Source organism: Trichomycterus rosablanca, chromosome 11 (genome assembly GCF_030014385.1).
Source record: "Trichomycterus rosablanca isolate fTriRos1 chromosome 11, fTriRos1.hap1, whole genome shotgun sequence".
Lineage (NCBI taxonomy): Eukaryota > Metazoa > Chordata > Actinopteri > Siluriformes > Trichomycteridae > Trichomycterus > Trichomycterus rosablanca.
In genome coordinates this window covers 29,445,683-29,468,971 of record NC_085998.1, presented here as the reverse complement: position 1 = coordinate 29,468,971, position 23,289 = coordinate 29,445,683, and the positions used below count along the sequence as shown (strand labels likewise).

The 23,289-nt window shown below is 41.1% G+C and overlaps 1 protein-coding gene across 1 annotated transcript in view; it reads left to right on the top strand.

The window, feature by feature from the left end:
* The window catches only part of smad6b (SMAD family member 6b), a 53,369-nt gene extending 31,324 nt beyond the window's left edge, over positions 1-22,045 (top strand). The window contains exon 4 of the mRNA XM_063004141.1: positions 21,117-22,045. Within this exon, the coding sequence (XP_062860211.1) occupies positions 21,117-21,664 (548 nt within the window). The 3' untranslated portion in view covers positions 21,665-22,045. The remainder of the gene's footprint in view (positions 1-21,116) is intronic.
* The last annotated feature ends 1,244 nt before the right edge of the window (positions 22,046-23,289 follow it).

Sequence of the window (23,289 nt, the reverse complement as noted above, 5' to 3'; positions counted from 1 at the left end):
AAGAAGCCAACTGCTGGGCTTTACATGTGGCTGAGGTGTGAATCTTACGGTCATTTGAGCGAGCATCCAGGTCCATCGTTAACACTCAAACTCAAAAGAAGCTTTATTGGCATGACAAATAAGGACATTCGTATTGCCAAAGCAAGTTACAGGGAAATATAAAAATAAAAATAAGAAAAAACAAAAATATACAGAAGTTACATGTGCAAAAAATATTATAAAATAGAATAAAATATTAATAAAAACAGTGCAAAAATAATAACAATAAAAATTATAATATTCACATTAATGAGGTAGAACACCAGGAGCATATAGAGCAGGATTACGGCAGTGTAAAGTAATGCGCTGAATAATTGACTCATGTGCTTATGGAATTTTTGTTATGGTTTTACACCGATCAGGCATAACATTATGACACTCACTGTCCATGTTATCAGCTCCACTTACCATATAGAAGCACTTTGTAGTTCTACAATTACTGACTGTAGTCCATCTGTTTCTTTGCATGCTTTGTTAGCCCCCTTTCATACTGTTCTTCAATGGTCAGGACCCCCACAGGACCACAACAGAGTGACATGGTGGTGGTGTGTTAGTGTGTACTTGTATGAGTGGATCAGACACAGCAGCCCTGCTGGAGTTTTTAAACACCTCACTACCCCTGCTAGACTGAGAATGTTCCACCAACCAAAAATATCCAGCCAACAGTCAGTAATTGTAGAACTACAAAGTGCTTCTATATGGTAAGTAGAGCTGATAAAATGGACAGTGAGTGTTGAAACCAGGAGATGGTTTAAATGTTATGGCTGATCAGTGTATGTTAAAAAGGAATGCTTAAAAATGTGTCCCAAAATATCAGACAAGTTGCAGGGCTCTAGAGTGCGACCAATTTGGTCGCACATGCGACCTAATTTCTCAATGGTGCGACTAAAAAAAATCTCAGGTCGCACCGGTGCGACCAGGCGTCCGAGGGGAAAAAAAACAACAGATACACATTAGGCCAATATCATGGTCTAAACCAATCAGAGATAGTGAAGGGCGGGACAATATTGTAGCGGTGATATGTGAGCGACATTCAGCTCAGCCAATCATAATGCAGCACCAGGTTTCTACATTGTGCGTTCGGATGTTCTGCCGTAAGTTTAGTTTTGTATATGAGACTCGCCGGATGTCCCCAGAATGGAAGTTCGGGTTCTGGAGCTCGGCGGTGTAAAGTGCTGTAACGCTCACTTAAGTCCTGACTAAACAGTTAAAGTGACTCGACCCTGTCGTGTGCCTTTATTCCCACACCTCCACCACCGCACAGCAAAAGACCCGCAGCATCCCCACCGGACAGCGGCTAGGTGAGCCGACCCTCTACAGTAGCAAGGGGCTAATGCTAGCGGTAAAGTGCCGCGATAGTGAAAGTAAAAACACGACAATATTTTCGTTAAGTAAAATATAAAAATAACTAAAAGACCAAAATATATTAGAATACATGTAGTCAAAATACACAGTGAGTGCACCGCAAGCGATTTTGGGAATCTGTGTAAAAGATCCAGTAAAGCCGATAATATAATGCACTGCATTTAAGATTACACTCTAACACACACACAAACATACATATAATTTTAAATATACACACACATATAAATAGATATACACACATACATACACATTTACTCTATTATTTTTATAATTTTTATAAGTGTGCTATAATTAGTCTGTAATACTATAATTAACTGTAAAGAAGACAGTGGCCGGCAATAGTATATTTGTGACTGGTTCTAATACATTTCGAATTGAAAGGCTGAAAAAGCCCAATGCATCTATAAAACACATTACATGCCTCGATAAATGCACTGCCCAAGTGTCCCCTCTCCCCACTGCCTTTCAGCGGCAGGCAGCAGCAAACAGATCATCAGACGAAACCATGTTGACCAGATTGTTAGTTATTTACAAGTCAATATTGCCTGTATGGACAGTGATAAAAAAAAAAAAAAAAAAAGTGAACCTGTAAAACTGCGGTGTTAAATGCGATGCGGTCGAAAATTTGGGTGCACCTAACTTTTGTGCTGGTGCACCTAAGAAAAAAAGTTAGGTGCACCAGTGCAACCAGTGCAAAACGTTAGTCTAGAGCCCTGAGTTGAAGTTTGGCAGGCTTACAGTATCTTGTTCATGCCATGGTCACATACCAGAGGTTTGCGGGAATTGGCTTGTATATGGTTTGCTTCCACGACACTATACACGACACATACTCTTTAAATAAATAAAAAATACCAAAAATTAAAATGCCAGCTTATCCTATAGCTTCTTGTTTTTTTTAAAGCATGAATGGATATAAATGGAAAATCAATATTTACTGTTGGATTTCTAAGCCGTGATTCATTTTTACTACAAAAGCAGGAGCGGAAATGACAAATTCATCGTCTAATTTTAGCTGATGCATTGTTACTCTGAGGCTTAATTTGTCATGTATGTAGTATGTCAAAATAAATACTACAGCTTTAAAAGTTTCCCAAATATGAGAAGTGTTTGACTCATTTCTTTTATACATGGCTAACATACACCGATCAGGCATAACATTAAAACCACCTCCTTGTTTCTACGCTCACTGTCCATTTTATCAGCTCCACTCACCATATAGGAGCACTTTGTAGTTCTACAATAACTGGTTGTAATCCATTTGTTTTGCTGCATACTTTTATAGCCTGCTTTCATTCTGTTCTTCAATGGTCAGGACCACCACAGAGCAGGTATTATTTAGGTGGTGGATCATTCTCGGTACTGCAGTGACACTGACATGGTGTGTTAGTGTGTGTTGTGCTGGTATGAGTGGATCAGACACAGCAGCGCTGCTGGAGTTTTTAAATACCGTGTCCACTCACTGTCCACTCTATTAGACACTCCTACCTAGTTGGTCCACCTTGTAGATGTTAAGTCAGAGACGATCGCTCATCTATTGCTGCTGTTTGAGTTGGTCATCTTCTAGACCTTCATCACTGCCCACAGGGTGCTGTTGGCTGGATGTTTTTGGTTGGTGGACTATTCTCAGTCCAGCACTGACAGTGAGGTGTTTAAAAACTCCATCAGCATTGCTGTGTCTGATCCACTCATAGCAGGCACCATGTCAGTGTCACTGCAGTGCTGAGAATGATCCACCACCCAAATAATACCTGCTCTGTAGTGGTCCAGGGAGAGTCCTGACCATTGAAGAACAGCTTGAAAGGGAGCTAACAAGGCATGCAGAGTAACAGATGAACTACAGTCAGTCATTGTAGACCTACAAAGTGCTTCTATATGGTAAGTGAAGCTGATAAAATGGACTGTGAGTGTAGAAACAAGGTGGTGGTTTTAATGTTATGGCTGATCAGTGTATAATAAAGAACCCAAACATAACAGCTCAACACCCTCCTTAAAAATGTGCATGGCAATGCCTGATTTGTTACATTTGTGTGTGTGACAGTAAGGGTTGTATTAAATATTGAGCTGATGGTAGTTCTTTGTAAAGCATGTGCTGAATGCAGATGATATAATCAGGCATAAAGATCTGAATGATACTGATAAGGATCAAATCATTATGGCCAGACGGCTGGCACGGCAGAGGACAAGAAGGCCATGGTGTCTGGTACAGAACAACAAAACAGCTGAATATCTTAATACTGGTTGGTTTATGCTGGGGATCTGTTCTTACGTCTGTTGCTTTGGCCTATTTTTTAATCCAGGCTTCCTGAGAGAGAACTAAACGAGAGAATTAGAAGAAAGCGTGTGAGGGAGAAAAGCTTCTGATTGAAAGAGCGAGCAGGGTTGGTTGGTAACGTCTGGCTGATAGAGCAGTTTTTGATGGCAGAGATAGCGAAGGCGCCAGCTTAAACTTAGTCGCCCAGTAGCGATAGTCCTCGAATAAATCAGAGCCGTGCCACTATGGAGCTGAATATGGTGGGTTGGAAATGGGGTCTGGCATGTAATGATTACTACATTTACGTTTCAGATTTTCCGACTCACATTTGCAATCCCACCGGTCTGCATCCTGTCTGTTTAGGAAAAATAATGCGCTGGTGTCTTAGGATATATTCCGTCCAGCATAAAACTGCTCCTTTGTACATTGCTCTCTTTTTCATATATAAAACCCCAATTTGTGTCCGTGTCCCCCTGTACTTGTCGGTGCAGTGGTATAGTCTAATAGCTGGAGGGGAATCTAATCCTTGGCACAGGATTAGAGACTCCAACAAGCCTTTCTTTCCCAGCTCTGTTTTTCTTTCTTTTTCCCTCTCGCTCTGTGGTTAAACGTACCAGCAACAGCACTCCCTCTCTCGCTGATCTGCGGAGGAATTATTTCATCTTTTCAGAATTCTCCGGATTAAAGAGGAATAAAACAGAGACCAGTGTGGCTCTGTATCTCTGTGTGTGTGGGGGGGGGGGGGGGGTTGCTGTCTGGATGTGTGCTATTTCTTTCTATACGTCTTGCCGGCTGAATCTGATTCTAGCCCGGGGCTGTTCTGTTCGCTTTACTTCACTGCACGGTGCTTTCAAAAGCATTACAGTATAATAAGAGAGGATTGCCATTGAAACTCTCAAGACCTTTTTTGTGTACTTAGTTGTACTTAGTAGTAATTACTCCCAGATTGGGATGGGCAGTGTGTGTGGGTTCCCTACTTTTGTCTGTTTTGACTTTTGATGTGCTTTTATGTATTTCCACTCTATGCAAAGCTTCTATAGATCAGCGTAACTGCTAACTAATGTACATTTTATCAGCTCCACTTACCATATAGAAGCACTTTGTAGTTCTACAATTACTGACTGTAGTCCATCCGTTTCTCTGCATGCTTTGTTAGCCCCCTTTCATGCTGTTCTTCAATGGTCAGGACTCTCCCTGGATCACAGAGCAAGTATTATTTAGGTGGTGGATCATTCTCAGCACTGCAGTGACACTAACATAGTGTTGGTGTGTTAGTGTGTGTTGTGCTGGTATGAGTGGATCAGACACAGCAACACTGCTGGAGATTTTAAACACCTCACTGTCACTGCTGGACTGAGAATAGTCCACCAGCCAAAAACATCCAGCCAACAGCATCCCGTGGGCAGCATCGTGTGACCACTGATCAAGGTCTAGAAGATGACTAACTTAAACAGCAGCAATAGATTAGCGATCGTCTCTGACTTTACATTTACAAGGTGGACCAACTAGGTAGGAGTGTCTAATAGAGTGGACAGTGAGCCAGCACATACCAGCACAACACACACTAACACACCACCACCATGTCAGTGTCACTGCAGTGCTGAGAATGATCCACCACCTAAATAATACCTGCTCTGTGGTGGTCATGTGTGGGTCTTGACCACTGAAGAACAGGGTGAAAGCAGGTTATAAAAGTATGTAGAGAAACAGATGGACTACAGTCAGTAATTGTAGAACTACAAAGTGCTTCTATATGGTAAGTGGAGCTGATAAAATGGACAGTGAGTGTAGAAACAATCAGGTGGTTTTAATGTTATGGCTGATCAGTGTACTTACAGTACTGTTCAGGCCAGGATCGTACTTGCTTTAAAGTAGGTACTAGTTATATTATTAGTATTGTAAGTATTATATTTTAAGCAGTATGATAAGTATGCAAGACAGCTGCTATAAATTTTCCATGCTCAATTAATGTCATCCATGCACGTTCTCAGAAATAAACTCAATGCATCGTCGTAGAGCTAAATATACCAACCCAGTGGTACAGCATAGACAACAAAACATACTGTAATTGCTTCAATATTTTTAATTAAAAATACTAAGTTACACACAGTGGGTAGCACTGTCACCTCACAGCAAGAAGGTCCTGGGTTCGATCCCCAGGTGGGGTGGTCCGGGTCCTTTCTGTGTTCAGTTTGCATGTTCTCCCCGTGTCCGCGTGGGTTTCCTCCGGGTGCTCCGGTTTTCTCCCACAGTCCAAAAACATGCAGCCAGGCTAAATTGAGACACTGAATTGTCCTATAGGTACCTAGCTTTAAGGATGCATAAACCAGTGCATTTTAGTGCCGGTCCCAAGCCCGGATAAATAGGGAGGGTTGTGTCAGGAAGGGCATCCGCCGGCAACCCCTAATGGGAGCAGCTGAGGAAATAGACTAAGTTACACACATTCTAATGTAACTGACCCACAAATTATTGTGCATTTAATTAGAAAACACTTCATTCACAAAGTATTTTCTATATGTACAGGTCTCCTAGATATTCGAAATTAGAGCAAAGTAAATAGTCCAAATTAAAGCTTTTCAACTGGAGACTCAGCTTACCTGATTATTCACAAATATTGGTGGATTTTGGAATGAGAAACTAGCTTTTCTGTATTTGTATGACTTTCCATGCTACAATGGGGTTAAAACAGCAGTACTTACTAATTATGTTCCAGGAATGGCAGTAATGAATGCCTTCTAATGGATATTATTTCCATTTTCATTTAGCAGACGCTTTTATCCAAAGCAACGCACAGTGACGACCAAATACAATTTAAAGCAATTGGGTTAAGGACCTTGCTCAAGGGCCCATTGGTGGCAATTTGGCGGTGGTAAAGCTTGAACCAGCAACCTTCTGATAACTAGTTTGGTACCTTAAATGCTGAGCTACCACTGCCTTTAAATGTTATGATTTATTTGTTTTAGTAGGATTTTTTAACGTCATGTTTTACACCCTTCGGTTACATCCATGACAGAAACGGTAGTTACTCGTTACACAAGATTCATCAGTTCACAAGGTTATAATGAACACAGTCAATTTTCAGATTGTCTTTGGACTGTGGGAGGAAACCGGAGCAATGGGGGTAAACCCACGCAGACACTGGAAGAACATGCAAACTCCACACAGAAAGGACCCGGAACACCCCACCTGGGGATCTTGCTGTGAGGCGACAGTGCTACCCACGTAGCCACCGTGCCACCCGATTTTATGATTCAGATGCAAAGTAGGTACACACACAGGTACTGCTGACCTGAAATCTTCATTACCGTACATGCATACAGTCTCACTGCAAGTATGATCCTGGCCTTGGGGTCTAAATTTATATATATATAATACATTTTGTAACATTTTGATAAACTAGTAAGATAAACCTACTATAGTAATAATGCTGTATTAGAATGTGTGCATAGGTATTTAATTTGATGTATTTTACAGCTGGTACTGTTGGGCAAAATTAGAATTGGAACTGCTATTAGACACTTAGTGCAATTAATTTATATATTATGTTTGCGACAGTACAGCATGATTCACGTCCGGGTAATCAGTTCATTATGAATTGCACTGTCCGAGGAAGTGACATGGCACTTTGATCCTCCTTACTTTTCGAATAAAGGGGGAGAAGCAGCCGTACAGGTCCGGCGTGGTTTCCATGGCGCACTTTGCTTGATCAGGAACAATCTCGCTCTTTGCCCTGCAAAGCACGGGATGAGAAAAGAGCCATGAAACGAATTTGTTTACCCAAGTGATTGCACTGTAGTTTTAACAGGGCATTATGCCGCGAGTGTAGACGTTCAAAGGGAACGCCTTTGTGGATTCGTGCGTGTGTGCGCGCATTGGGTTTTGAAGAAGATCGAACAATGAACGAAGCAAAACAAAAAGCTGGACAGAAAGAAAAGGTTTTGCAGTTACTTTGAAAATACCGTGCCATTTGCGGTCGTCTTTCTCTCCGTCTTTAGTGATGAGAGAACACAGACATTGTAAATTAGCCAGTCGTGCTGTTGACTGATCTGTATTGGTCACGCTTTCTAGTTATTACCTTTGATCCACTGTTTGACTTTGCAGTTCACTGTCACCATTAAATCATCCCGGTCTGACTGCAAGTCCGTGGCTTTAATCTCGGGTCAGCTTCACACAACAGCACTGTGGAGAAGTTTTTTAAGTGTAGCACTTTTGCACACCTGATCTGCTTATTAAACTTAAAATAAGGGTAACAAACAAGGGATGTGATTCTTTTTTTCTTATTTTTGGTACTAAAGCTGTAAGTTTTTGATGTTATAATGGTATTAAAACACTACAAGCAAGCTATACAAATACCAAACGCAAATGTTGACATGCTTTGTGACCTGTGTGCATTGAAATAGTCAGAAGATATGTAAAACTCCAAACAATAATAGTGTATTATTATAATTATAGTGTATTCTATCTTTGCTTTTTTTTCTAATACAAGTATTAGCAGGCAAAATACATGTTAAGGGAAAAATGTACAACAGTATAACATGTCATATAGTACTGTATTCCAACTAATATAGTAGAGAGAATTGCTGTGATTGTCAAGAAAGGTACCGAACAAAATCAGCCCCTCTCTTTGCTGTATGCCAGGCATGTCCAAAGTCCGGCCCGCGGGCCAATCACGGCTTCTGTCTTGAATTGCATTATTTGTGGCCCGCCTGCACAGTCGAACCAAAATAATAAATCATGCAAATTCGACATGCATTTCCTCCGTTTACCAGATGGTGGCTGCAACACTGTGCAAATACGCATTCATATGAGAAGCGGCAAACAATGATTAACGGGAACAAAATTAAACGTGACGTAGTGTATATTTATGTATGTATGTATAAATGTGTGTATGTGTATGCACGTATGTATGTATGTATCTATTTATGGTAATGTACAGTGTATCACAAAAGTGAGTACACCCCTCACATTTCTGCAAATATTTCATTATATCTTTTCATGGGACAACACTATAGACATGAAACTTGGATATAACTTAGAGTAGTCAGTGTACAGCTTGTATAGCAGTGTAGATTTACTGTCTTCTGAAAATAACTCAACACACAGCCATTAATGTCTAAATAGCTGGCAACATAAGTGAGTACACCCCACAGTGAACATGTCCAAATTGTGCCCAAATGTGTCGTTGTCCCTCCCTGGTGTCATGTGTCAAGGTCCCAGGTGTAAATGGGGAGCAGGGCTGTTAAATTTGGTGTTTTGGGTACAATTCTCTCATACTGGCCACTGGATATTCAACATGGCACCTCATGGCAAAGAACTCTCTGAGGATGTGAGAAATAGAATTGTTGCTCTCCACAAAGATGGCCTGGGCTATAAGAAGATTGCTAACACCCTGAAACTGAGCTACAGCATGGTGGCCAAGGTCATACAGCGGTTTTCCAGGACAGGTTCCACTCGGAACAGGCTTCGCCAGGGTCGACCAAAGAAGTTGAGTCCACGTGTTCGGCGTCATATCCAGAGGTTGGCTTTAAAAAATAGACACATGAGTGCTGCCAGCATTGCTGCAGAGGTTGAAGACGTGGGAGGTCAGCCTGTCAGTGCTCAGACCATACGCCGCACACTGCATCAACTCGGTCTGCATGGTCGTCATCCCAGAAGGAAGCTGACGCACAAGAAAGCCAGCAAACAGTTTGCTGAAGACAAGCAGTCCAAGAACATGGATTACTGGAATACCCTGTGGTCTGACGAGACCAAGATAAACTTGTTTGGCTCAGATGGTGTCCAGCATGTGTGGCGGCGCCCTGGTGAGAAGTACCAAGACAACTGTATCTTGCCTACAGTCAAGCTTGGTGGTGGTAGCATCATGGCCTTGGGCTGCATGAGTGTTGCTGGCACTGGGGAGCTGCGGTTCATTGAGGGAAACATGAATTCCAACTTGTACTGTGACATTCTGAAACAGAGCATGATCCCCTCCCTTCGAAAACGACCCCAAACACAACCTCCAAGATGACAACTGCCTTGCTGAGGAAGCTGAAGGTAAAGGTGATGGACTAAACCCAATTGAGCACCTGTGGCGCATCCTCAAGTGGAAGGTGGAGGAGTTCAAGGTGTCTAACATCCACCAGCTCCGTGATGTCATCATGGAGGAGTGGAAGAGGATTCCAGTAGCAACCTGTGCAGCTCTGGTGAATTCCATGCCCAGGAGGGTTAAGGCAGTGCTGGATAATAATGGTGGTCACACAAAATATTGACACTTTGGGCACAATTTGGACATGTTCACTGTGGGGTGTACTCACTTATGTTGCCAGCTATTTAGACATTAATGGCTGTGTGTTGAGTTATTTTCAGAAGACAGTAAATCTACACTGCTATACAAGTTGTACACTGACTACTCTAAGTTATATCCAAGTTTTATTTCTATAGTGTTGTCCCATGAAAAGATATAATAAAATATTTGCAGAAATGTGAGGGGTGTACTCACTTTTGTGATACACTGTATGTGTATGTAGTTATGTATGTATATGTATGTGTGTATGTGTTTGTTTGTGTATTTGTGTATGTATGTACTGTAAGTGTGTATGTATGTATTGTTTGTCAACATATGTACTGTATGTGGGCTGATTTTGTTTGGTTGTCAACCTACAAAAAACGCATGTATGTACTGTACAGTATTTATGTACTATCCAGTTATAACTCCTGGTGGGAGAAAAAAGAAAGACCCTAGATTTTGTTTGTAGGCATGTATGTGTAAAGTTCTAGGGAGCTGAAAGGTTAATAATGGAGTTGGTGTTGTATGTGTTTTTGCATCATTAAATGCAAATGCAGCTCATGCATCACCGGTGTCCCAGACTGAGGAGCGGATGCATGCAGAGTTGTGGGTGTTTTTGATTTGTTTATGAATACAAAATGGTATTCCCTGATAAATGCATAGTCATACTGTGTCCTTTACCAAGTCTAATGCTTAATGAATTCATGTTTAACAATCACATTGAACAATTGTACAAGTTCAGTCCTTCATGAGAGTGGAAGTCACTACACTTAATAATTCGCAACTGATCGCGTAGCTTTTGTTGAGCAAATCACAGACACTAATCCGACACTGCGCTCACAGAGCAGAGAAGAAAAAGCTGGAAACAATTACACCACTTTGCATCTGTTTAACCCTGCCACCTTCCAACAGCTCCGTTTACCCATTAGGCAAGTAGCAGTCGTTATTATCACCATTATATTCTCAGAACCGTCTCCTCTATGTGTCAGTCTTCTCAAAGACACACGCTGCCAACTAATAGCAGCCAGACTGTGCTTTTAAACAGCCTGAGATCATTACACAATACCACCTTAACAATGCCACTATAAAACCCTGTTTATTTTTAGAGTTTCATCAGACAACTATGCTTTGAATTAGACATAGCGAATCTGGTTGCTGTGCGGCACGGTGGCTTAGTGAGTAGCACTGATGCCTCTCACAGCAATGAGGTCCTGGGTTCGATCCCCAGGCGGGGCGTTCCGGGTCCTTTCTGTGCTGAGTTTGCATGTTCTCCCCGTGTCTGTGCGGGTTTCCTCCCACAGTCTAAAAACATGCAGTCATGTTAACTGGAGACACTAAATTGCCCTATAAGTGAATGTGTGCGTATGTATGTTTGTCTGCCCTGCGATGGACTGGCGTCCTGTCCAGGGTGTTACTGTGTGCCTTGAGCCCATTGAAAAGTTGGGATAGGCTTCAGCACCCAGACCCTAATTGGATAAGCGGATAAGACGAATGAATGAATGAATGAATCTGGTTTCCGCTGAACAAGCTATCTGAATTTCTAACACAAATGTAAAACTTTCAGAAACTCAGACTGAAAGACCGTTAGGGCGCATTTATGAAAAAAAAATAGGTTAGCGTAGCTTTAGAACAGCACAGGAACACTGAGTTCTCTAAATTATTACTGGTCATAGGTTTTCTCTACGTAGTGCACATTAAAACACTTTTCTCTTTGGATTGCTTCTTGTTTTTAATTGCGCAGAGTAAAATGCTCTTTCACTGGTTACGTTCTAATAGTAGAGTAATTATCTGGAGCCACAGTGCCACATGTTCTTAGTAAGCATATTTACATTCTGTAAGTGCATCATTACTGAAGGGATGCATGAGTGCACTGAGTACATAGCAGTGTGTACATGGATGAAATGAAGGTTTTGCCTTGGGTCACCGTCGGAGGTCTCTGGGGTGAGACGGTCAGGAACTCTGCATCCTGCTGGTTGTCAGTATGCTGATGTGCATTTTCCAGACATAATGACTATTCACATTAGAGCTTATATACTCTATTATTATATATTTTTCCTGGTTTAAGACATCAGCCTGATCGACTATATTTGAAGGTGGATGGGATAGAAATTTCCTGATTAATTGTAGGTTTGGTCCTAAAGTATATATAGAAACGTAAGCCAAGAGGAGTCTGCTATATTTGCATTATTGAGCAGTAAAGATAGCTTGGAGCAATGTCTATACAATGACTGAATGAGGGTTGTAAGCAAGCCAGCCTAGAGTTCATGCATTTTTCTATTCTTAATTCAAGATTGGATTACTTTCAATTAATATCTTTAAATAAATATTTTTCTTGTCATCTTAAGGGGTTCTCTATCACTTTGAATCATAAAATTGTTTTTTTATTTCTTGATTAATTGAAAAACCCTAAAAACAGGCCACTCGGGTGGCTCAGCGGTAAAAACACACGCTGGAACCAGAGCTGGGATCTCGAATACATCGTATCGAGTTTCAGCTCTGCCTGCCGGCTGGGCTGAGCAACCATATGAACCAGTGGCGGCTGCTGGTTTTTCAAAGAGGGGAAGCTCATTGTCGGCTTACATCATAAAATTTGTCAATTTATTTATATATAAATGTATAAATTCTCCCCTTTGTTAGTTTTCAAGAAAATGGCATGAAATGGGTTGCAGTTTGTCTTCCGACTTCACTCACAAAATCCACGATGGTACTGAAGCTCCAAGCGACACCTGTCAATCAAAACGGGATTCAGCCTTTCGACTGATCCTCCAAACATCTTGCAGAAGCTCAGCGTCCAGACCCGCCCACAGCTCCATTCACCCCCAGAGACGCTCAGCGTCTGGGGGCGGGACAAAATCGTGGCATTTATCCAATGACCGGCGAGTTTCGAAGCCGCCCATGCAGCCCCATAGAAGCAAAGAGACGCTCAGCGTCTGCGGGTAAATGCATTGACGCTCCGGGAATGTATGAGTTAAGTTAACAAAATCGAGTCGATTTGTGATAAGTAGCTGATTCTGAACGAACTCGTCTTCAAGATGAACGTGTTCTAACGCATTTGTAGTCAATGAAATGTTAACACAACTGTACATATTTGACCATTTAATTTTTGACATTTTAGGGGAAGCTGAGCTTCCCTTGCAGTCTTAGAGAAATCGCCACTGGTATGAACACTGATTGGCCTGTTGTTCAGATAGAGGTGGGATATTAAAAAGCCGGATAGGGTCGCTCTCATAACTAATGCAATTACGACCTCTGCTGGCTGATTGATGGCACCTGCACAGAGATGGCCCAGTGCTGATCTACACTGCACTCGTCAAAGTGTAGGTGACAAGATGCACGGCATGCTGCCCGTGTGTCGGAGGGGGCGCGGGTTAGCTTCGTTCTCCTCAATCAGAGCAGGGATCGGCATTGGTGGAGAGGAAGCATGATGTAATCAGGCAAGTGGGCACGTTAAAAGGGAGAAAAAGGGGAGAAAAAATGCATAAAAAAAAACAAAAAAAAAAGTCCCCTCAACTGTTGTTTTTACCTCGTTTTTTGAAGTACCATGGTCACAGTGGGTCTGATTTATTGGGTGAAAGGCAGGTTGGCAGTCCATCATAAGGCAGACACACTTACACTTACTTTTAATTTTCAATAGCGCCAGTCTTTAGAGTCTTTGGAGTTTAGGAGGAACCAGAGCACCCAGTAGAAAGAAACTACCCACCCAGAAGAAAGAAGCGCTGGTTCAGTAGCAATAAACATTTAATGTACGTTGACTTGCTTTGAATTATTATAGACAGCCTGTCATTTACATCTCATCTATAAGGACAACTGACCATGAATTTACACCGATTAGGCATAACATTATGACCCCCTTCCTAATATTGTGTTGGTCCCCCTTTTGCTGCCAAAACAGCCCTGCAACTGTGATGCACTGTGTATTCTGACACCTTTCTATCAGAACCAGCATTAACTTCTTCAGCAGTCTGAGCTACAGTAGCTCGTCTGTTTCATCGGACCTGCAGTCATGTTAACTGGAGACACTAAATTGCCCTATAAGTGAATGTGTGCGTATGTATGTTTGTCTACCCTGCGATGGACTGGCGTCCTGTCCAGGGTGTTACTGTGTGCTTTGAGCCCATTGAAAAGTTGGGATAGGCTTCAGCACCCAGACCCTAATTGGATAAGCGGATAAGACGATTGAATGAATGAATGAATGAATGAATCTGGTTTCTGCTGAACAAGCTATCTGAATTTCTAACACAAATGTAAAACTTTCAGAAACTCAGACTGAAAGACTGTTAGGGTGCATTTATGAAAGAAAAAAAGGTTAGCGTAGCTTTAGAACAGCACAGGAACACTGACTTTCTCTAAATGATTACTGGTTATAAGTTCTACAGTAGCTCGTCTGTTGGATCGGACCACACTGCCAGCCTTCGCTCCCCACGTGCATCACTGAGCCCTGGTCGCCCATGACCCTGTCGCCGGTTTACCACTGTTTCTTCCTTGGAACACTTTTGATAGATACTGACCACTGCAGACCGGGAACACTCCACAAGAGCTGGAGTTTTGGAGATGCTCTGAGGCAGTCGTCTAGCCATCACAATCTGGCCTCATTTGCTGCCTAATATATCCCACACACTAACAGGTGCCGTGATGAAGAGATGATCAGTGTTATTCACTTCACCTGTCAGTGATCATAATGTTATGCCTGGTCGGTGTAAGCTTGGTACAGCTCATATCAGTCAGTGGGTTTGCATTTTAGCAGTCTTTACTTGCCAGTATCTATGTGTGAGGTAGTAACAGTCACTAATGGATATGGAAACTTTCTTTGTGCAGCCCCAGATTTGCCATATTTGTGAAATGATGGGACAATGATAAACACTGGAGAGAATCTAAATTGACAGGAAAAGAGAGAGAACAGAGAAACAGGCCACACGGCTGAGTGATTATTTCCAAACACACCTGAATATACGACGGATAATGACAGTAACAATAACCTGCTTGAAAGATTATACTGCTTTCTGTCAATTTTACCCTTTTGCAGAAAAATGTAATGTCTTCCCGGTCTCTCCCTCCATGCTGACACAATCATAGAGCGTCACAGCCAAAACACACAATACGGTCCAAAACAAAAACACCGCCTGACATTCTCTTCATCTCTCACGTAGTTAAACCGTTCTGAACACAATTAAGAAAAGACCCGACCTCCTGTGCTGTGCAGAACTCACTTCCAAGCCAAACATGGAATCGATTATTAACTTTATTCCTTACACAGCGTTAAAATTCTGGCTCCGTCTCTCTCTGACCTTTCTTGTATTTGCTTTTCGGTGCTAAAATTTATATAAAATTTCATTTCATTTTCATTAACTGCTTCCCGGTTTATCCCGGCAGGTCCGGTTCCACTGGAATTGGATAAACGGTTAAGAAAGTGAGTGAGTGAGTATATTTGGGCAAGGGGAGCATGGTGGCACAGTGGGTAGCACTGTCCTGGGTTCGATCCCCAAGCGGGGCGGTCCGGGTCCTTTCTGTGCGTCTGTGTGGGTTTCCTCTAGGTGCTCCGATTTCCTCCCACAGTCCAAAAACATGCAGTCAGGTTAATTGGAGACACTGAATTGCCCTATAGGTGAATGTGTGTGCATGTGTGTCTGCCCTGCGATGGACTGGCGCCCCGTCCAGGGTGTTACTGTGTACCTTGCGACCATTTAAAAGCTGGGATAGGCTCCAGTACCTCCCGTGACCCTAATTGGATAAGCGATTAAGAAAGTGAGTGAGTATATTTGGGCAAGGGTGGCATGGTGGCACAGTGGGTAATGCTGTCACAGTGGGTAATGCTGTCACCTCACAGCAAGAAGAGCCAGGGTTCAATTCCCCGGCTGGATGGCCAGGGTCCTGTTTATGTGGAATTTGCATGTTCTCCCCTTGTCAGTGTGGGTTTCTACAGGTGCTCCGGTTTCTTCCCACAAGTCCAAACACTTGCAGTCAGGTTAATTAGAGCTACTATAAAGTGTGTGTGTGTGTGTGTGTGTGTTTGCCCTGTGATGGACTGGCGACCTGTCCGGGGTGTTTCCTGCCTTTCGTCCAATGAATCAGACCCACCACGACCCTGAGCAGGACAATGAATAACAGACAGTAAATGAACAAATGAATAACCAAAGTGGGTTGCACAGCATCACAGCTGGTAATATGTACTGCACAGTAACAGGGCCCTGAAGACCTGGGTTCGAACTTCATGGTGTAATCTCTACTCACTGACAGTGTTCCTTTAACACAGCTTAGTACAAAGAGATGTGATCTATAAGGACATCCTGTTTGTATCTTAGCATTATATAATGTTTCCTTTTATAGAAGTGGCGCAGTGGTCTGTGACGCTACCCCACCAATAGCACTGCTGAGATTAGGACCTGGATCTACAGATCTGGCGTCTACACAGACGTCACTGGCTATGTCTGTGGGGTGGCCGAAGCCCTGTGACGAATTGGCTCCCTGTCCGGTGTAAATGAAGAATTTCTCCTGGGTTAATTATTATATACTGTAGTATAATGTGGTTATAAAAAGAATGGTTTTTGTCATATATACATTTGACTTACAGTAGAGTAAATTTTTTTTCCATATATCCCTGCATAGTTGAATACTGAGTTCAGAGTGCAGGGTCACACACACACGCACACTGAATGGATTAAGGACCTTGCTCAGTGGCCCAACAGTGGCTACTTGGTGGAGTAAAAATCCCTATTATGGTTTTTCTTTAATATTCAGGTTTTAAAAATGAACAACAACACACTAAATTATGCTGGTGCTGTGTGGGTGGTGTACAGCACCATGGTCCTAAGAACCTAAGGTTTAAATCTCACCTCCAGTCACGGGCTGTAAGGAATTTAGCATTTTGTTCTTGTGTCTGTGTGGGGTTTCTTTTACCTTGCAAAAACATGCAGTAGAATGATATCTAGGGACAATTTCTACAATTCTACTACAGTGTGTGAACCAAAAAAATATGGTGAATTTTGAATAGTATACAGACGTGGCGAATAACAGTCAAGTTAAAGTAAGTTCTTGAAGCTGGAATGTGTGTCGTGTGCGTTGGGTAGATTTTCTTGTAAAAACGCTGGCCATGTTCAAAGCCTCTGAAATGATAGCAGAGCGAGGGTCGTAAAGCGGGCGAAGGAGGAAGAAAAGATAGCTTACAGGCTAGTGCTGGATCAGAGGAATTCGCTAATGGTAATGTTCGGGGGCCCAGCAGAGAGGGACCGTTTTTATGCTCTTTGGGAAAGTATGTGTATAACCACACATCCACTCCCACACGTATTCAGAACTCAATACTGGAGCCTGTCCGAGTTTTCCTCCCAGATCAGGGCTGTAGATCAAAACACACAATGCAAAATGTCAAGGGTCGTGTGTGTGATGATGTTCTGGAATTTCAAAGCATCTGAATGGTTGGAGCACATTTATTTTTACCCAAACTAAAACATCCACACATATTTTTGTGTGATTTAACATTTTAATCTTTTTAATTCACTCTTAGTTATTACAATCTGCTATTGCTGATGACTTCTCTGTGCTTAGAAGCATTTTCATGGGATCTTAAGATGCTATGTACATGGAATAGCCAAGTCAAACCAATTTTAGCCAAGGTCAATGGCACGTTATGCTGAGTAAATTTGTCCATACATGTAGTCAAAGCAGCTGCTGGAACACAGATGACTCTGTCCACAGTCAAGTGAGCTTTATATGAGCTTACTATAAATGCTAAATGCTATCCCACTAAGTTTAGCGACCACCAAAATAATAATTTGAGATGCACCATGTATGTATATTTTGGACTCAGAGGATAAACTTCTAAATAAAGCCATTTATTTTATTATTATAAACTATTATAAATGTATAATAATAATAACAATAATTATTATTATTTATTATTGTTATTATTATTATTGTTATGATTATACAATTATTATTATTTTATTTTATTATTACAAAATAATAAATTATTATTTTATTAATATTGTTATTTTATTATTATAAATTATTATTATTGTTGTGTTATTATTTTATGATTATAAATGTATGATATGTTATTATTATTTTATGATTATAAAAAATTTTTTATTATTACAGAATAATAAATTATTATTATTATTTTATTATTATAAAATGATTATTGTTATTATTATTTTATTATTATAAAATATTATTTTATTGTTATTATTTTATTTATTATTTTATTATTATAAAATAATAAAATGTTATTATTATTTATTATTATATTTTTGGTGCAGAGATTATTATATTAATTATTAATATATTAAAAAACTGCCAAGACGTCTTTTTCACCCGTATGTAAACTTTTGACTCCTGATGTAACACCACATTTGCAGGTTTGTGTGTATATAAACCAAACACTACATAACAGACAGGATGTTCATTAGGTCCTGAGAGTGTAGCCAGTGAATGGGATGGGGCCATAGAGCAGGCCCTTTAAATTCTCTCTGCCAATAGACTCTCTGAAGCAAAATAATGGCATCACTCTGTGTGCGAGTTAATGGGAGCTGATAGGGCGAAGCCTGGGGGTCAGAGGGTCGCAAGCTTGGGCTAAGTTGTCAGGGAGCTGAATGCCATTCCCCTGGCCCACAGCGGGAGCGAAGAGGAAGGGAGGGGAGAAAAAAAATCCTCCATCACCCCCATCCCTTCCTTGCCACCTTCAGCTACCCGTTGGAATGTGCAGACAGAAACTTTAGAAAGATGAGGGGTGGGGGGAGGAAAACGTCGGATATGAGCTCATAATTCTCTCCTTCGGCAGAGAAAGAGGCCGGAGAACGTAATGTACACAAACTATGTGGAGCAAAGTGTCATGGAACACGGTATTGTGTGTGTGTATGTGTGTGTGTGTTGCACGGTTTGTCACGTATCCAGAGACCTGTAACTCACTAGGAAAGCAAAGTGCTTTGGAGCTAAACAATGAATTAGTGATATGTAGTGATTTACAGCGGTGCGCCATTCTTTTTTCTGTTCTCTGTGGCTTTCTGACTAGTTATTTAGTCATGCTTTTAATGGTTCATTCATTCATTTATTTTAACTGACTGCTTCATACTGGTCAGGGTGGTCCAGTACCACCCAGAAACTTTAAGTTTAAGGAAGAAATGCACCCTGGACAGAGCGCCAATCCATTGCAGAGCAATACACATACACTTACTTAGTTTCTCATACATCCGGGGCAAATAAGAGTAGTCAGTCCACCTTCTGCATTTTGGGAGGTTTAGAAAACCCTTATAGACTGGTGACCAGAGGTACGGATTGAACTCAGTTACATGATGCTGTGCAGCACCTAGTCTACCAGCTAGATCACAATGCTGTCCACCACTACATCAGATTAATAAATATAAATAAATAAGAAAATATATATGTAATATAGAAATAGATAAAGACCAGAATGTATTCCCATCTTCCCTCAGTGTGTTTTGGAGAACGAAGAATCAAGAGTTTATTAAAGATAAATACACACAAGTACTCCTCTATAGATACACTAAGCTTATTTGACTTTTTATTGATATTTTTTTGTACATTTGTGCTATTTTCTCATTTTTATTGGGTAAAAATAATATTAAAGGGTGAATGAAGGCAGGCTGATTCGGTTTTTGTCAGATTTAGTTATCAGACTTGAACTGGTGCCCCTTGGTGCCCCCTTGAGGCGCTACGAAAAATTACAACAGTGTAGCATTAGCCAAAAGCACGTAAATACAAACTTATTTGACGTATATAAACGATTTTGCTAACACTACAGACTCCTCACTTCTGATATTTGCTTAATTAAAGTTTGTTTTTACGTTGTTTACGTTATCTTTTTAATTTTACTTCTCAAATTCACCTGGCCTCAAGGCTTATAGTGTGTCAAGTGTTAGCCATGTGTTTTACTGTACCACTGTGTGAACCCCTCAGGTTTCCTCAAACCTCCCAAAATGCCAGTAGGTGGATTGGCTACTTTTATTCGTATTAAATGAATGTGTTAGTGTGGTTTGTCCACGATGGATTGGCATATTGCTGCCTTGCATCCATTGTTCATAAATAGATGAATAAATCGACTACGTACAAGTACATCAAGACTCCATTTGAAGATTTTCCCCCCAATAGGGCTTGTTTAGTTGTTATAATGTCTAAATACACATTTATAAAGTCATTATACATTTAAATGTATAATATATTTCACAGGTTTTACTTTCATTCACCTACATGTATGTAAATGAATTTCCTAAAGAAATTAGTGTACATTTTATGGCATAACCAATATTTTTACATATAAAGTATTATTAATCAATTTTTACAATTCAAAGTACATTAAGGGTTTGTGTAGCAAGACAGTAGACGTATCTCTCACACAAACCGACCCACCTCATTCATTTCCAGTTTTACAACCTCTAGACCCAACCATGTTTCTTTTAGACCTGTGGGAAACACTAACCATACTTTATTTTATGCATTTATCATTTACTTTGATAGTTTTCATTTGCTTACATTATTAATCTCTAATTATACACAGATATCAAGAAGGTCCTAGGTTCGATCCTCAGGTGGGGCGGTCCAGGTCCATTCTGTGTGGAGTTTGCTTGCTCTCCCCGTGTCTGCATGGGTTTCCTCCGGGAGCTCCGGTTTCCTCCCGCAGTCCAAAGACATGCAAGTGAGGTGAATTGGAGATACAGAATTGTCCAGGACTGTGTTTGACATTAAAACTTGTGAACTGATGAATCTTGTGTAACCAGTAACTACCTGTTCTGTCATGAATGTAACCATAGTGTAAAACATGACATTAAAATCCTAACAAACAAACAAAAAATCTACATCAAGTGTTGGATGTAAATACAGTAGATGAAAATAGTATTTCAACTGATGAATTTACGTCATTTGGGAAGATTTGGGACAGATTCTGAAGTATGTCTGTGGGAATGTGTGTCAATTCAGTCAAAAGAACATTTCTTCATGACTTTATATATGTTGCTTTGTGCACAGGGGCACAGGAAAGGGCCTTCCTTAAACTGTTCTTGCAAAGTTGGAAGCTTATAATTTCCTATATAGTTGATTTATTAAACCGGTTAGCAATTGTTGCAGTAATTAGATGGGGTGTCCTAATACTTTTCAGTCTGAAAGCAGTCTAAAAAAGGCCTTACTATTTTAGAAATTGTTGACCCATAATGCCGTATGTTCTAACCCTCTGTTTTCTCTCTTCCATAGATGCCAGTTTGTCACCAGACGCCCCGAAGCAGAGCCACTGGTGCAGCGTGGCGTACTGGGAGCACCGGACACGAGTGGGCCGCCTCTACCCGGTGTACGAGCCCTCAGTGAGCATCTTCTATGACCTACCTCAAGGCACCGGCTTATGCCTGGGCCAGCTTGGCGGTGAGCGACGCGGCGGCACCGCCCAGCGAACGCGCAGCAAGATCGGCTACGGCCTGCTGCTCAGCAAGGAGCCCGACGGCGTGTGGGCCTACAACCGCAGCCAGCACCCTATCTTCGTGAACTCGCCGACTTTAGAGGCGCCAGGCGGCCGTGGCCTACTCGTACGCAAGGTCATGTCCGGCTACTCCATCAAGGTGTTCGACTATGAGCTTTCAGCTCAGCTGCTGCTGCGCCGCGAGGCTGAGCCCGGACTACTGGATGGCCCGTACGACCCCAACAGTGTGCGCATCAGCTTTGCCAAAGGCTGGGGGCCGTGCTACTCACGCCAGTTCATCACCTCCTGCCCTTGCTGGCTTGAAATCCTTCTCAACAACCACAGATAACACACGCAGACTCAAACGGACAGATGGTCACGGACTCAGAACTTAGAGACACGGCAAAAGGCTGGACAGACCCCGCAAACAATCCCAAATATCGTCTACTTAGATTTAATATAAAGTTTTCTATATTATATAAAATATATATTATACTTGTAAATACTGGAGTCATTTTTACAATGTAATTATTTATGTATGGTGCAATGTGTACATGGACAAGTTGAAAAAAATACAGAAATGCACTTTGGCTTATATATTATATATATAAATATCTATGAAAAAATAAAGAATCTTTCAATACCAATTTGAAAAATTATACAGCAAAAATAGGATGCATCCTGGTTTTGGTGTATAGTTTTTACATATTATTAATATCCAGACAAAAAGCTAACACCATTCACACATTGATAATAAAGTATTCAAGTAATGTTGACTGAAACGGCTTCTTTTTTCACATGAATTAAGTTTTTAACTAATATTATAACTTTAACCATGACTTTTTGTTCATGCCCCTTTTTGGTAGTTTAGAAACTCCGAGATCAAACATCATGATCTGTAAGATGCTGAATAACAGCACATTGAAATTTGATTAGTGCCCGATTACCTGATTTTGTATTCTTTTGTATTTTCTCCACTTCAATAGAATTTGTTCCGATTGTAGATTAAAACTGAGGTTATATGTCCACTCTACTCAACAATCTGACGATAATCTCTGTTTACTAGAGCTGGGCGGTTCCTGAATCACCCGGGTTATTGATTAGAATTTTTGTACTGAATCAGGAATCACGAGTCCGAGGTCTCAATTACCCGGATCCTATGAGTCCTCTGACTGGCTGCTGTTAAGTACACAAGAGTGAGTAGACTCACTAAAAACATCGCAGACTCAGATAATTTGGCTGAACCCACTTCACCCAGTAATAAGTAAGTAATAAGTTAAATATTCCAATAAACAAGCGGTTAAACACTGGTGTTTGATATGTGACTGATTTTATGCACATGCTATTATTATTATTATTATCAGTAGTAGTGGTATAGATTAGTAATGCAGCATATTTTTTGTAAGCAAAACAACAACAAAATATAGTTATATTATTAGTAAAATGCAAATGCTTACAGGCTATTTTAGGATTGTACCACTTAAGGAGTATCATAGTCCTTCCCCCATGGTAATTTATTGACTGTTTGTTTTGGTGCCACTGTGGCTGCCTGACTGGGTCAAGTTACCATGGCAATTTGTTGTTGACCATCTCCCTTGAACGTTTGATCCATAAATATACCCATCTGATTGGTAGGTGAGTCCACCTCCTCTCCCCCTCCTTGTCCCTATCCCCCATGATCAAGATTCCACTTCGAAAAGTGTCAACTTGTCACTGATAAGAGAAGTGTGAAGTGCCAAGAGAATTAAGAGAGACGGATTTATTTACAGATGAGTGCACAGAAGACAAGTGATATTTGGATGCATTTTCATGCAGTAAATCAACTGCAATCAAGATGTCTGTACAAGTGACTCAAGTGAACCGGATCACATTACTGAGTGACTCAGTTTAACCCAAATCCATAAAATGAACCGAATTTACCACCACTACTGTTTACATGCACGCTACAAGAAATCCCATCCAAAATGACATGCG